Genomic DNA, 14,493 nt, shown 5'->3' with positions numbered 1-14,493 from the left:
TGAAGATTTTTGGAGTACAGTGTGTGTACAATGTAAGCCAGAAATTGCTTATTTCGCCTTATCAGATTTCCTATGTAGTGAAAGGAATAAAGAAACTCACATAAAATATTTGACATTTGTTTATTATTAGATAATAGGACAGTGTGGCTTAGGGTTGAGCGACTTTTACTCTTTTAGGGTCGAGTCAGGTTTCGCGAAACCCGACTATCTCTAAAGTCGAGTCGAGTGAAATCGGCCGATTATGGCGAAAAGTCGGGGATCGACCGAAACACGAAACCCAATGCAAAGTCAATGGTGATTTTTTTTTTCTCTCTCTCTCTCTCTCAACAGAAAAGCTGGTGTTACACATTTCAAATCTATACAGCGCACAAGCGACAAGATGACGATAGGCGTCCACGCCCCTAAGACCTATGTCATCACTCTGCCCACGTTCCTTCATTGGCTGAAAAAATGGCGCCAAGTGCGTCATACGAAACGCGACTTTGGCGCGAAAGTCGCGTACCGCATGGCCGACCCCACACAGGGATCGGGTCGGGTTTCATGAAACCCGACTTTGCCAAAAGTCGGCGACTTTGGAAAATGAACGATCCGTTTCACTCAACCCTAGTGTGGCTATCAACCCATTAAAGGAAAATGTAGTTTTGAATATATAAATAGCATTGTGGCACTTGTATCTAGCTATCAGCAAACAAGGCAACTATCACCATTTGTCTAGTATAATTGTATTAAGGAATATATATTCGCGCTTTGCTAGGATCAAAGGAGGACATCTGAGGAGCATTGCAGTGTGTACATAATTATAGCATAATGGCAGATAGTCTTGTCACATAAACCTCTAATGGCTGGTACCCACAAATTTATTATATAGGATGCAGATTGTTTTAGCAGCAATAAATATAAAGGACTGGCGTCAAGAATCAATATACAAAGTGCATAGTGGTTAGCAGCAGTAAAAAAACGGCATTAAGAGTCAATGTACAAAGTGCACAGTGATTAGCAACACTAAATATAAAAGGACCTGCTTTCAAACATACTCCAGTGCAAAACCCTAACCATGACATCCAAAGCCATCCACAACCTGTCTCCTCCACACATCTGTGATTTCGTACTTACCTGCATGTAACCTCCGATCCTCACAAGATCTCTTTCTCGACTCCCCTCTTATCTCCTTTTCCCACAATTGCATACAAGATTTCTCTCGCATATCACCCTTACTCTGGAACCCTCTATCACAACATATCAGACTCTCACCTACCATCGAAACCTTCAAAAAGAACCTGAAGTCCTACCTCTTCCGATAAGCCTACAACCTGCAGTAATCGCAGCTCTATCCTCACCTACTGTATTCTCACCCATCCCTTGTAGATTGTGAGCCCTCGCGGGCAGGGTCCTCACTCCTCCTGTACCAGTTATGACTTGTATTGTTTAAGATTATTGTGCTTGTTTTTATTATGTATACACCTCCTCACATGTAAAGCGCCATGGAATACATCGCGCTATAATAATAAATAATAATAATTCTAGCAAAGCGCAAATACAGTATATATTCCTTGATAATTTGCCATTTTACATCCTAATTGTTAATGCTCAGTCTAAAATATAAATATATGTCCTTCACTTTAAAAGGACTTTCTACTTTCAGGAAAATGGAAACTAAAGGCTCTAAAACACATAAAATATCAAACAGAGCAGATACTCACCCTCCCCAAGTCCAGTGCCAGCTCCCCGACACTGTTCAGGTCTTGATGATTTAGATGAAACAGTGACATCACATTGACAGTGTGCATAACCATTGTGAAGTGTGATGAGTGAAGTGACCGTGCTAAGGTAAATAGCACGATCCACTTAGCTAAGTGATTGGCTACAGCATTTTGGACAGTTATGCTAAAGCAAAAACGACTAATTGGGCACTATAACTATGCAGAAAAGTGCAAAATACAGATGTAGCAGCAAGTTTACCATGACAATCAATGCACTACATTGATAACTTGTCACAGAAGATTCTCTCACTTAACTCCTTAGAGCTCTTGATGAATATATACATTATGGAGCAATGTAAGGGAGATGCTGACTGTGTTATATTTCTGGCATCTACTCTCAGCTGCTGTTAATCCTTTAGGGTAAGTTCGCACTGGGCATTTTTGCTGCATTTTTTTCTGCAGCAAAATCTGATTTCTTGGCAGGAAAGAAGCTGTGCAAAAATGCATGTTTTGCTGCTTTTTGTTGTGATTTTGGTGCGTTTTTTTCATGCGTTTTGGTGGTTAACTTGTGTCTTTCTGTCCATGCTAATAAAGTTGAGTGCCTCCAGAGGAAAAAAATACTTCCTGTATAACCATACTTCTAGACACCTTGAAAAGCTGGCAATTCAGCAGCTGCATACATTAAAATCACACCAGGAGCCGACAGGATAGAATAGATAATAATAATCTTTATTTTTATATAGCGCTAACATATTCCGCAGCGCTTTACAGTTTTGCACACATTATCATCACTGTGCCCGATTGGGCTCACAATCTAGAATTCCTATCAGTATGTCTTTGGAATGTGGGAGGAAACCGGAGTGCCCGGAGGAAACCCACGCAAACACGGAGAGAACATACAAACTCTTTGCAGATGTTGTCCTGGGTGGGATTAGAACCCAGGACCCCAGCGCTGCAAGGCTGTAGTGCTAACCACTGCGCCACCGTGCTGCCCCCTATATTACATACAGTATATATACATAGAATAGATAGATATATAGATGACAGTGACACAATTAGTGCAGTGTGTGAGCAGCTTACTGTTTATGTATTTATTAAAAGATTATTTTTCTGAATAAAAATTGTGTGGGCTCCCTCGTAATTTTCTTAACCAGCAGAGAAAAAGCCAATGGCTGGAGGCAGATTTGTATAGCCTGCGAAGAGGGTAATACCCATGGAGCATCCCAGGCTATTAATATCAGCTCACAGGTGAATACTTAGCCTTTACTGGCTATTAAAATGGGGGACCCCTCAAAAAATGACATAGTGTTCCCCTATAATTATTAACCAGCAAAGGCGAAGCAGACACTGCGGGCTGATATTAATAGGCTAGGAAGAGGCCATGGATATTGGTCCCCCCAGACTAAAAACATCAGCTCTTAGCAGCCCCCCCAAAAAAAAAAAAACCTATAAGATGTGCCAATTCTGGCACTTAGCCTCATTCTTCCCACTTACCCTGTTGAGGTGGCAAGTGGAGTAATAGTTGGAGTCTTGATGTCACCTTTGTATTGTCAGGTGACATCACGCCCATAGGATAGTAATGGAGAGGCGTCTATAAGATGCCCCATAACTAATCCCATAGACATATTGTATAAAAGCACACAAGTCCTTTAATTGAAAAAATGACACAGACTCCTTTAATAAATCTCAATTATACCATACTTACAGCATCTCCCATTCCAGTGATGCCAATGTCTCCTGCAAAAGAATTACAATAAAAAACAACAATATCTGGTAGAAAAAGGTGCACAAGCAACAGGATAACAGCAGCCTTGAAAGGATTAAGAAAAAGCCATTCAAAAATTTCGGGGAGATTCACAAGGAGTGGACTGCTACTGGAGTTATTGCTTCAATAGCGACTACACACAGATGTATCAAGGACATGGGCTACAAGTGTCAAGTTCCTTGTGTCAAGCCACTCATGACCAATAGGCAATGCCAGAAGCATCTTACCTGGGCCAAGGAGAAAAAACTGGACTGTTGCTCTGTGGTCCAAGGTGTTGTTGTTCAGATGAAACTAAATTTTGCATTCCATTTGGAAATAAAGGTCCCAGTGTCTGGAGGTAGATTGGAGAGGCACAGAATCCAAGCTACGTGAGGTCTATTGTGAAGTTTTTACCATTAGTGATGGTTTGGTGAGCCGTTTTATCTGCTTGTGTAGGTCCACTGTGTTTTATCAAGACCAAAGTCAGTGCAGCCGTCTACCAGGAAATTTTAGAGCACTTCATACTTCCTTCTGCCGACAAGCTGTTTGGAGATGGAAATTTCATTCTCCAGCAGGACTTGGCACCTGTCGACACTGCCAAAAGTACCAATACCTGGTTTATAAAACAACAGTATCACTGTGGTTGATTGGCCAGCAAACTTGCCAGACCTTAACCCCAAAGAAAATCTGTGGGGTAATGACATGAGGATGATAAAAGACACCAGGCCCAGACAATGCAGACATGCTGAAGGCTGCTATCAAAGCAACCTGAGCTTCTTTCACTTGAGCAGTGCCACATCTGATCGCCTCCATGCTATGCTGCATTGATGCAGTAATTGATGCAAAAGGAGCCCCGACAAAGTATTGAATGCATTTACTGAACAGACATTTCAGTAGGCCAACATTTCAGATTTTAAAATCATGTTTCAAGCTGGTGTTATAAAGTATTCTAACTTACTGAGATAATGACATTTGGGTTTTCATTAGCTGTAAGCCATAATCATCAACATTAACAGAAATAAACACTTGAAATGAATCACTTTGTTTGTAATGACTCTATATAATATATGAATTTCACTTTTTGTATTGAAGAACTTAAATAATTTAACTTTTTGATGATATTTTAATTTTCTGAGAAGCACTTTTATGTCATCTGAACAATTATTTCAGTAAAGCACGCATGCTCTTTACATGGCTCTTGCCCAATTCTCTCTTACACTGGAGTGCTCGCTCTGCATAGTGCTTTTGTGTACTCTATGAGATAGTCACTTACCTTCCACGATAATCACCTGCTTGGGCCCCCAATATGTGTACAGGGCCTTAGCACCTATTTAAGGAGTACGGGCACTTTATCTCTGACTTACTAATAGGAGTGTGAACATTTACAGTGACTACGGCAGCATGATTGTCAAATATGGCCCTGATTATTGGTCTCCAAAAATTAAAAGTTTGACTTGTGCGGCATTTTCCAAGTTCAGATTTTTTTGTCACTAGAAAAACAGGCGATACCACATGTGTATTTTTTTTATTATCATTATTTTCAATGGGGAAAAATGATGGTGATTTGAACTTTATTTTTTTGTCATATTTTTTAAACTTTTTTTTTAAAGAACATTTCCACTGTTCTCTTTAGTCTCATTAGGGATTGTCTGATTGCTTGTGTTATATACAGCAGTGCCACTGCATTTCTGCATAAAGCAAAAATTAAGGTCTACTTTGAAACCTGGCCACAGACTAGGTTTAAAAGGAGCTGTGTAATGACGAGTTTTCAACAGACCCCCGGGTCTCATAGCAACCCATCGGCGACCCCCAATCATATCTCAGGCAAGCCTATGGGCGTATGGAATTTTACACTTCCGTGCCGTGCATGTTAAATGGCGCTGTCAGTTTCACAATGTCAAGTTAGGTGTCAAATTAGACTTTTTTGTGCTTAGATATTCCAATGCTGTGTCATCTGATTAGGGTAAAACTTTGCTATATCTGTATCATTGTAAGCAGTGTACAAAGAATATGATTATCAAATGTTTACTGTCTGCCCTAATTTTTATGTAATCTGCATGATATTTTTACAATTAAGGTAGACAGCTCATTTAAATAGTGTACCTTACGGCTGCATGTCCTACCTCTTTGTAGTATTATATCTTGCTTGAATTTGGTTCAAATGTAGATGTTTTAGTTAGCAAGGCTGTTAGTAATCAATTTTTTGTCATTGATATAGTATGCGCACATTCTCCATAATCCAGATGAACTAGATGTTGAGGCGCAAATTTTATAATGTTGCAAGCTACTGCTATAAAAGCAACATTCTCAATCCTGCCAATTGGCACTGCATAGTTATGGAACAAGATCTGTCCAAACCTGCACTTGCCAGGAACAGAACAGACATTTATAGGACATTTCACAACTTTCTCAAATTCTTATGAAAACATTTAAAACACATCCTGCATTGTACCCAATTTATTATACATTTAGGAGTCAATGGAGTCCGACTCCACCAAAATGGACACCAACGCTGACTCCACAGTCCCGCTATGAAATACTATATACAAGCCTTTGTGCCCAGTTCTGCTTTACACTATTCTGCGGAAAAAAATGTACTGTCCTTGAAGACTTTGGACTCTTCATCCTTTGCACTGGACACTGCACTAGTATATTTCATAAAACCTAATAAAGTAAAAGCTAAGCAAAATATATTTTTTCAAATGTAGTAGTTTAAAATAATAGCTTAATATTAGACAATTCTCCCTTAAAGGTGTATGTTTTTTATTAGTCACATTTCTAACATGATATAATTGTCTTTTAGACTCACACAGGAGAAAAAGAGAAGATTTGCCCATATTGTGGCCAGAAGTTTGCAAGCAATGGGACTCTCAGGGTACATATACGAAGCCATACAGGTACGAATATCTGTTTAGTCAAGAACATACAATAATCACTAGTGTAGAGTGATACATTTTCATTATTTACGTGAGGTTTATAGCTGCTACTGAAAATTCACAGCTAAACACATCATATTCTGTAACTTCCTGAACTTGATGAATGAGGGTCATCTGATGACTGCACTGGATCTGGAGCTCCTTTCATGTGCTCGGGGATGCATTCCTATTTCTTGTTCCCTGGTAACTATGCCAATAAAAATGCCTAACTTATTTCTTATATTTGAAGGAAAATAAACTACTTCTAATAAGTACAGCATCTCTGTTATTTTGATTAATGAGACTGGCGATTCATATGGCCAAAATAAGATGTGCCAAATTCATTAAGAGGTGCACACCACTTAATGAATTCATTGCATATTATTATGGGTGTGCACCTCCGTGCACCTCACCAGAAATGCTACTCTAATCAGAGATCATGCTAATATTTCTGATGTAAGACATGCCCCAACTTTCTTTAATTTGCCGAGTGGGTGTAGCCCCACCCCGCCTACCCTGGCTTCTCCTTAACTTAGCCCATTTTGGTGGAGCTGCTTGAAACTGAAGTGAAAACAACAAAAGTTACGAAAAATGTTGTATACTATAGTACTGAGAAAAAATGTTGCTACTATTCAGAGTGTTTTAAATCATTTTCCAGGTGTAAACATTTTGATGTATTGGCTGAAAGTGTTCTTGAAAGAAATAATATTGAAGCACAGCGTCTTTATGAATTAAGAGGATAACTTCCAAAAAGCACATAAAGAAGCACATTTAATGTAATCTGTAAACATTCCAACATATTAATTGCTTATTAGTGTGAGGAGTAAATTGAAGTAGTAGGCCGCCTGTGATTTGAAGTAGTAGGCCGCCTGTGATTTGAAGTAGTAGGCCGCCTGTGAAAAGTACTCTTCTTAACTGCGAATAGCACTTATTTTACCTTACTTTCCACCAATTCAAGAATGAAAGAAAACATTTGATCTGGGATGACCATTGATCTGGGATCACTTTTGTGGCCTTTATTTTGTTGATCCAGACATATTAGTAGCTGCTGCCCTTTTTGTGCTCTATGTCAGGTGATCTTTTAACCACTTTCTGACATTTGCAGTATAAATTTGTCATGGCTTGGAAGTACTTCTCGACCGATGAGGTATATATACATCATTGCAATCCGCCATGCACAGGAGCTGGGCCCCGGCAATCGCCTCTGGGTGTTCAGCTAACATCATAGTTAACACAAAGCTCTCATTGCTAGGAGCAGTGCATGCAGTACTCCCAGCAGCTTATCGATTGCAGCATTTAGAAGGGAGGGAGATCCCTCTTCCTTCCGTTCGGCACCCCCATGAATTCATCGCGAGGCCCCGATCATTGCCATGATGACTATGCTCAGAACATGATCGAAGAAGCTTTTTTCAGTGCCGTATAGACATGTATAATGCATTGAAATGCTGCTGCTTTGCAATGCTTTATACCAGCAATCAGACTGATGAAAGTGAAAGGTCCCATAGAGGGACTAAGTAAAGAAGTAAAGAAAAATAGTACAAAGGCTATCAATGAAAACAACATTTTGTCCCGCAAAAAAACAAGAAACCATACATCTCCATCCAAAGAAAAATAAAACATGTATAGCTCTCAAAATACAGCAATGCAAAAATAATTCGATTTTCTATAAAATAGTTGTTATTGCGTTAAAGCGCCAAAACATTAAAAAATTATCAAAGTGTAGTATTGCTGTAGTCGTACTGACCCGAAGAATAAAGCTGCCTTATTAATTTTACACCATAAAAAAAAATCCTGCCTTTATGGTTTTTGTTCATTCTGCCTCCCAAAAATCGAAAAAGAAAGCTATGAAAAAAACGTTATGTACCCTAAAATGTTATCAGCTAAAACGACACCTCGTCCCGTAAAAAAGCTATCCCTCACATGACTCTGCTGGAAATATATGGAAAAATTATAGCTCTCAAATATAGTGATGCAAAATCTTTTTTGCAAAAAGAAAAGCTTCTTTTAGTGTCTGACAGGAGCCAAACATAAAAACTTGAAATAAATCTTGTATTGCTGAAATTGCATTTTTAGCCAAAAGACCTTTTGTAAGGTCAGTTAGTGATGCTACATAAGAAGGTTTAGCTCGCAATTGGAGATGTTCAGAAGGTTAAAACGCTGGTACTTGAGTTCCTCCACACCAAACTCTCCATATCTTTATGGACCTCGCTTTGTATGCCGGGGTGCACTCATGCTTGAAGTGACAGGGCTATACATATTTTTATACAGTGGGGCAAAAAAGTATTTAGTCAGTCAGCAATAGTGCAAGTTCCACCACTTAAAAAGATGAGAGGCGTCTGTAATTTACATCATAGGTAGACCTCAACTATGGGAGACAAACTGAGAAAAAAAAATCCAGAAAATCACATTGTCTGTTTTTTTATCATTTTTTTTGCATATTATGGTGGAAAATAAGTATTTGGTCAGAAACAAACAATCAAGATTTCTGGCTCTCACAGACCTGTAACTTCTTCTTTAAGAGTCTCCTCTTTCCTCCACTCATTACCTGTAGTAATGGCACCTGTTTAAACTTGTTATCAGTATAAAAAGACACCTGTGCACACCCTCAAACAGTCTGACTCCAAACTCCACTATGGTGAAGACCAAAGAGCTGTCAAAGGACACCAGAAACAAAATTGTAGCCCTGCACCAGGCTGGGAAGACTGAATCTGCAATAGCCAACCAGCTTGGAGTGAAGAAATCATCAGTGGGAGCAATAATTAGAAAATGGAAGACATACAAGGCCACTGATAATCTCCCTCGATCTGGGGCTCCACGCAAAATCCCACCCCGTGGGGTCAGAATGATCACAAGAACGGTGAGCAAAAATCCCAGAACCACGCGGGGGGACCTAGTGAATGAACTGCAGAGAGCTGGGACCAATGTAACAAAGCCTACCATAAGTAACACACTACGCCACCATGGACTCAGATCCTGCAGTGCCAGACGTGTCCCACTGCTTAAGCCAGTACATGTCCGGGCCCGTCTGAAGTTTGCCAGAGAGCATTTGGATGATCCAGAGGAGTTTTGGGAGAATGTCCTATGGTCTGATGAAAGCAAACTGGAACTGTTTGGTAGAAACACAACTTGTCGTGTTTGGAGGAAAAAGAATACTGAGTTGCATCCATCAAACACCATACCTACTGTAAAGCATTGTGGTGGAAACATCATGCTTTGGGGCTGTTTCTCTGCAAAGGGGCCAGGACGACTGATCCGGGTACATGAAAGAATGAATGGGGCCATGTATCGTGAGATTTTGAGTGCAAACCTCCTTCCATCAGCAAGGGCATTGAAGATGAAACGTGGCTGGGTCTTTCAACATGACAATGATCCAAAGCACACCGCCAGGGCAACGAAGGAGTGGCTTTGTAAGAAGCATTTCAAGGTCCTGGAGTGGCCTAGCCAGTCTCCGGATCTCAACCCTATAGAAAACCTTTGGAGGGAGTTGAAAGTCCGTGTTGCCAAGCAAAAAGCCAAAAACATCACTGCTCTAGAGAGATCTGCATGGAGGAATGGGCCAACATACCAACAACAGTGTGTGGCAACCTTGTGAAGACTTACAGAAAACGTTTGACCTCTGTCATTGCCAACAAACGATATATTACAAAGTATTGAGATGAAATTTTGTTTCTGACCAAATACTTATTTTCCACCATAATATGCAAATAAAATGTTAAAAAAACAGACAATGTGATTTTCTGGATTTTTTTTTCTCAGTTTGTCTCCCATAGTTGAGGTCTACTTATGATGTAAATTACAGACGCCTCTCATCTTTTTAAGTGGTGGAACTTGCACTATTGCTGACTGACTAAATACTTTTTTGCCCCACTGTATATGGCCCTTACTAACATAGTATAAGTGTATGATTACTGTCTTAGAGTTCTAAGAGCAGCACTGAGACAAATTACAGAGATAATTAATGAGAGTTGTCACCTCATGTTGGCTACACATGGTTTTCCTGTTTATTATCACCGTCACTTATTCCACGCAAGCCTTTCATCTCTTTTATCTGAAAATATGTTATCAGCACTTTTGAGCTACACTTTTTCTTGTTAGAGCTGGATTCTTTTCATACGCCAGCATTGTCTTGGTCATATGAACACTTAGAGGATAAAAACATATTTGAATTGGCTTATTTATACAGCACAACTTGAAGTGCTGAAATAATTGAACAAAACCTGTTATATATATGACTTACATGATTCCCAATCCAAAAGACAGACATTTTACCTCATAACGTTTTATATTAAAAACAAGAAGTAAAATCTACAAAACATCACTTCAACTGCTATTAAAATTCAAGATCTCAAAATACTGAGGATTTCTATCTTGAACACAATGTTTTATTTGTTTAATTTAGAAATAGAGGCTTCCATTTATTAGACGAATCCTTAATAAACCATTGGATTTATAATGTGACTTCTCAGTGGGAAATATTTTTATGATAATTAGATTTTACCAAGTAATCAGGGAAAACTAGCTTTACAAGCAAAAGCACATTAGCAATAAACTGGTTGAGGATTTCATATAATTGAAGTAATTTGTTTTAAAGATAGAGTTCCTGGTAGGAAATCGTGCTGCAAACACTTTTATTATATTGGAAGTGTATGAACTAAATGTATTTATAATGGGGTTGAACAGAAAAGTATTGTCATACCCTTTCACAGAAGACATACAGTATGTATATATGACTTTCCTATTTTTATCCATACCATCATTGTGTGTTCACATGTTAAATACTGTACAAATATATGACCATGAATCAAATATTTGTAAATGATAATCTTGTCTAGCAGACGTTCTTTAGGTAAATTTAGTTGTCCAGATCACAGTAGTATACCCCAAACCTGTCCTAAATATGCAGCAGAGGTAGGATGCTCTAGGACAGGTGTAAGCCCCCCATGTAGTGCATGTCAATCACGAGGAATGTGACAGAAGAGAAAGTATATAATAACAGCCAAGGTAAGTTCTCAATAGGAATTGAAAATAATATATTAATGTTTAATAGTAACTAAAGGTGCCCTTATACCATTCATCTGATAACTATCTGTCCCGTTCCCCCATAACCAAGAACACTTGATTCAGCTTGGTGAGCATGTTTTTATCGCTGAGAGTGGAGGAAGCCACTGACATCTCTGGTGGCAGCATATCTTCCGAAGAAGCAAAAGGAATTGGAGTTGTAGTACAATATGCCGATCCTGCTCTCCCTCTTCATTATCTGTTATTGGGCGAATTAGGACACCTCCATGCACATTAATCATCCAGACACTGGTGATTCTAATAGTGGGACTCTTGAGAGGCCTGTTTCAATGGATAGATGGCCCTTGTATGCTCAGCTATGGAAGTTCAATAGAAAATGTGTAGAGCATTTGTACACATGTGGGACCACACTGCAACCAAAAGGGGCACTATAGCTGGTGAGAATTTGAGTTTATGGTCCAACATATTCAAGAATAATAAGGCACTGCTAGACATCTCTGATGGCTACGTCCTTCTGAAGAAGCAGGAGATTTAGGATGCCTCCATGCACATTAGATAGTCATCTGGCCTTTGGGGATTCCAGAACTGCGACTCTAAGCAAACCATTGACGCTAGAGTGACATGTTTTAGTGGAGAGATGGCCCTTGTGTGCTCACCACGGCTCCATCCATTGTCTATAAGCCACTGGAGATAATGATATACTAAGCCAATGTGTAGAGCAGTGGTGTGCAACTTGGGGACCATTACTCCATTCAGAAAGGTCTCTCTGGATAGTGATAACTTGGATGTATTGTGCAACCCCTTTAAGACAATACAGTCAAAGCCATAATTAGAAGCTCAATGACCACAATGTAAATTCTGTGGGTGATTTAGCAACTATTGTATTTTTTTTTATAATACTGGTGTTCTCAAGTAGTATATCTATTAGTAGTAGTATATCTATTATTTTTTATAATTGGTATTCTCAAGTAGAACATCTTTTGTGCTACTTAAGCTTCAGAACATGAACACATCTGAAAATAGTATTTTTTTGCATTAAGCTATGATCATAATATTTTTTCAAACATATTTATTTTTCTATTTTTCTATAGATCTGAAACATAGCTGGTGTTGGTGAATAAATAAAGGATGCTTAGTTTTTCACGATTTTGAATGTGCTGCCTCCTTTTATTTTTATATAGAGTATTTGATATGAAACAGTTTCCTTAGGGTAGTTTTGCCCCCATTTAGACAGTGCTGCTGAGTTTTTTGGGGGGTATATATATGTAAAACACGATCAGTTCATCTGATTTCCAAATGTATAGAACAGAAGCAGCCAAACAAGACAACCATGGTTTTCATACAACCCCTTTTTTCATACAACCCCTTATTCATCAGTCATCATCATAAATTTTGCATTTTTAGAGGAGTAGTTTCTGAAGTTTATGTAATGTGCTGTTCCAGTTTAGACGAGATTGGTTTCCTTAACACAGTTTGACAAATGTCACCACTAACCACCAACTCTGTCATCACCCAGGAGTATGAGTAGATTAATTACTGTAGGCGCAGTTTATTGCTACATGACATAGTAGTATATTTTTCCACCTAAGGCCATACAGCGGTGTTGGAGTGCCTGGCTCTACCAGATAGAATTGTAGAGTTACATTGTTGCAATGTATGACGTATCGAGACACAAGATTAATGGCAGTCTAGTTTTTTTTGTTAAGAAATGACATATGCCTCCTTTTGGCAGCAAAGTTTTTATAAGGAATTTGACATTGCTCTATAGTTTACATTACACCCTGTCTCAGTTTATTCAAGTCTAGGCAGGGACAACGTGCATATTCCTATTAATCATCAATTTATTAATGTGAAACATCACAAACATGCAAGTCTCTCATGAATATCTTCTAGGCTCAATCAGCATTCGATGGGATGTAATGTACACAGATGTGCTTTACCATAGAGGTGAAGACTTGAGTGATTATTTCCTGATGTTCACTCCAGTCCCAGATTTGAGGGATGATCACTAGAAAGAAAGAAATGTAAACGTATGTATTTTGTAATTGATTGTGTATTTTAGGAAACTTTGCTGTTTATGAGCTGATATCCTGTGCAATTAGGCTACATTATGGAGTCACTTTTGTCCCTGTCCTTAGTTTAGACAGCAAATAATTAAAAGTGCATGTGTGTTGTGCATGTCTATGTATGTATGCATGTCATTCATCAGCTTTGATTATATCAAGGGATTTTCTGCTCTGCAAAACTGGTAATTGGATTAAACTGTTCAAGAAATTCTGTAAATTTGTTATATGAATGCATTGCAAGGTAATTATTTGCAATGTTGTATGTATATTGTATGTATGTATTTGAATTAAATGAGTGTGTTTATATATGCATATGAGTCTGAGGGCAGGTTTACACCACCTGAATTGCAGCATTAAATGGCTGTCGATTGGCTACTTATTTGCAGTCAGCAGTCGTTTAAACCCCTTCGTACATATGGGCATAACTGTACATCCTGCCCCAGGGTGATTGTATGTGGAAGGGGCTCAGTATCTGAGCTCCTTCCACACATTGCTTAACTATGTTAAATAGTCAGCATCTCTCTCTAGCAGTAGCAGTTGGAGTTGAGCTCCAAACGCTGATGTTAACCATTTAGATGCTGCTGTCAATGGGTACCCTGTGAAGCTCAGCTTCTAAATTAACCATGTCACTAATTAAAAAGAGACAGGCTCGCACTTTCATTCACTCCATTAAAACGAAAACTGGTCACACAACCCAGAATTATTCCCAGATAGAAAAAGAGTTTTTAAACTACTACAAATCTTTATACCAATTGTGCCCAAACGAGGGGGAAAAAGAGAAATCCCAGAGAAAGCAAGAAATCCAAACTTTGTTTGAAACCTTAAATCTCCCAACTCTCTCCACTTCCCATCAAGAACAATTAATTAAACCATTTACCCTTGAGGAGCTACGGACAGCCCTGTCAAAATGTCCCAAAGGGAAAGCCCCAGGACCGGATGGCTTTACAACTCAGTATTATAAATCCAATTCAGACATCCTACTTCCTCACCTCCTAAATGTATGTAATTCCCTACAGAAAGGTGAAAAAGCGCCTCGCCAGTTTCTGGAA

The 14,493-nt window shown here is 38.9% G+C and overlaps 1 protein-coding gene across 4 annotated transcripts in view; it reads left to right on the top strand.

Annotated features, from left to right (window-relative positions):
• The window catches only part of PRDM5 (PR/SET domain 5), a 511,159-nt gene that overhangs the window by 365,583 nt on the left and 131,083 nt on the right, over positions 1–14,493 (top strand). For all 4 annotated transcript variants that reach the window (XM_069743878.1, XM_069743879.1, XM_069743880.1 and 1 more), the window contains one exon: positions 6,248–6,341. In XM_069743878.1, the coding sequence (XP_069599979.1) occupies positions 6,248–6,341 (94 nt within the window). The remainder of the gene's footprint in view (positions 1–6,247; positions 6,342–14,493) is intronic.

The sequence above is a fragment of the Ranitomeya imitator genome, chromosome 1 (genome assembly GCF_032444005.1).
Source record: "Ranitomeya imitator isolate aRanImi1 chromosome 1, aRanImi1.pri, whole genome shotgun sequence".
Lineage (NCBI taxonomy): Eukaryota > Metazoa > Chordata > Amphibia > Anura > Dendrobatidae > Ranitomeya > Ranitomeya imitator.
Note: the sequence above shows the minus strand (reverse complement) of the source record. Positions and strands in the feature narration are given on the sequence as shown.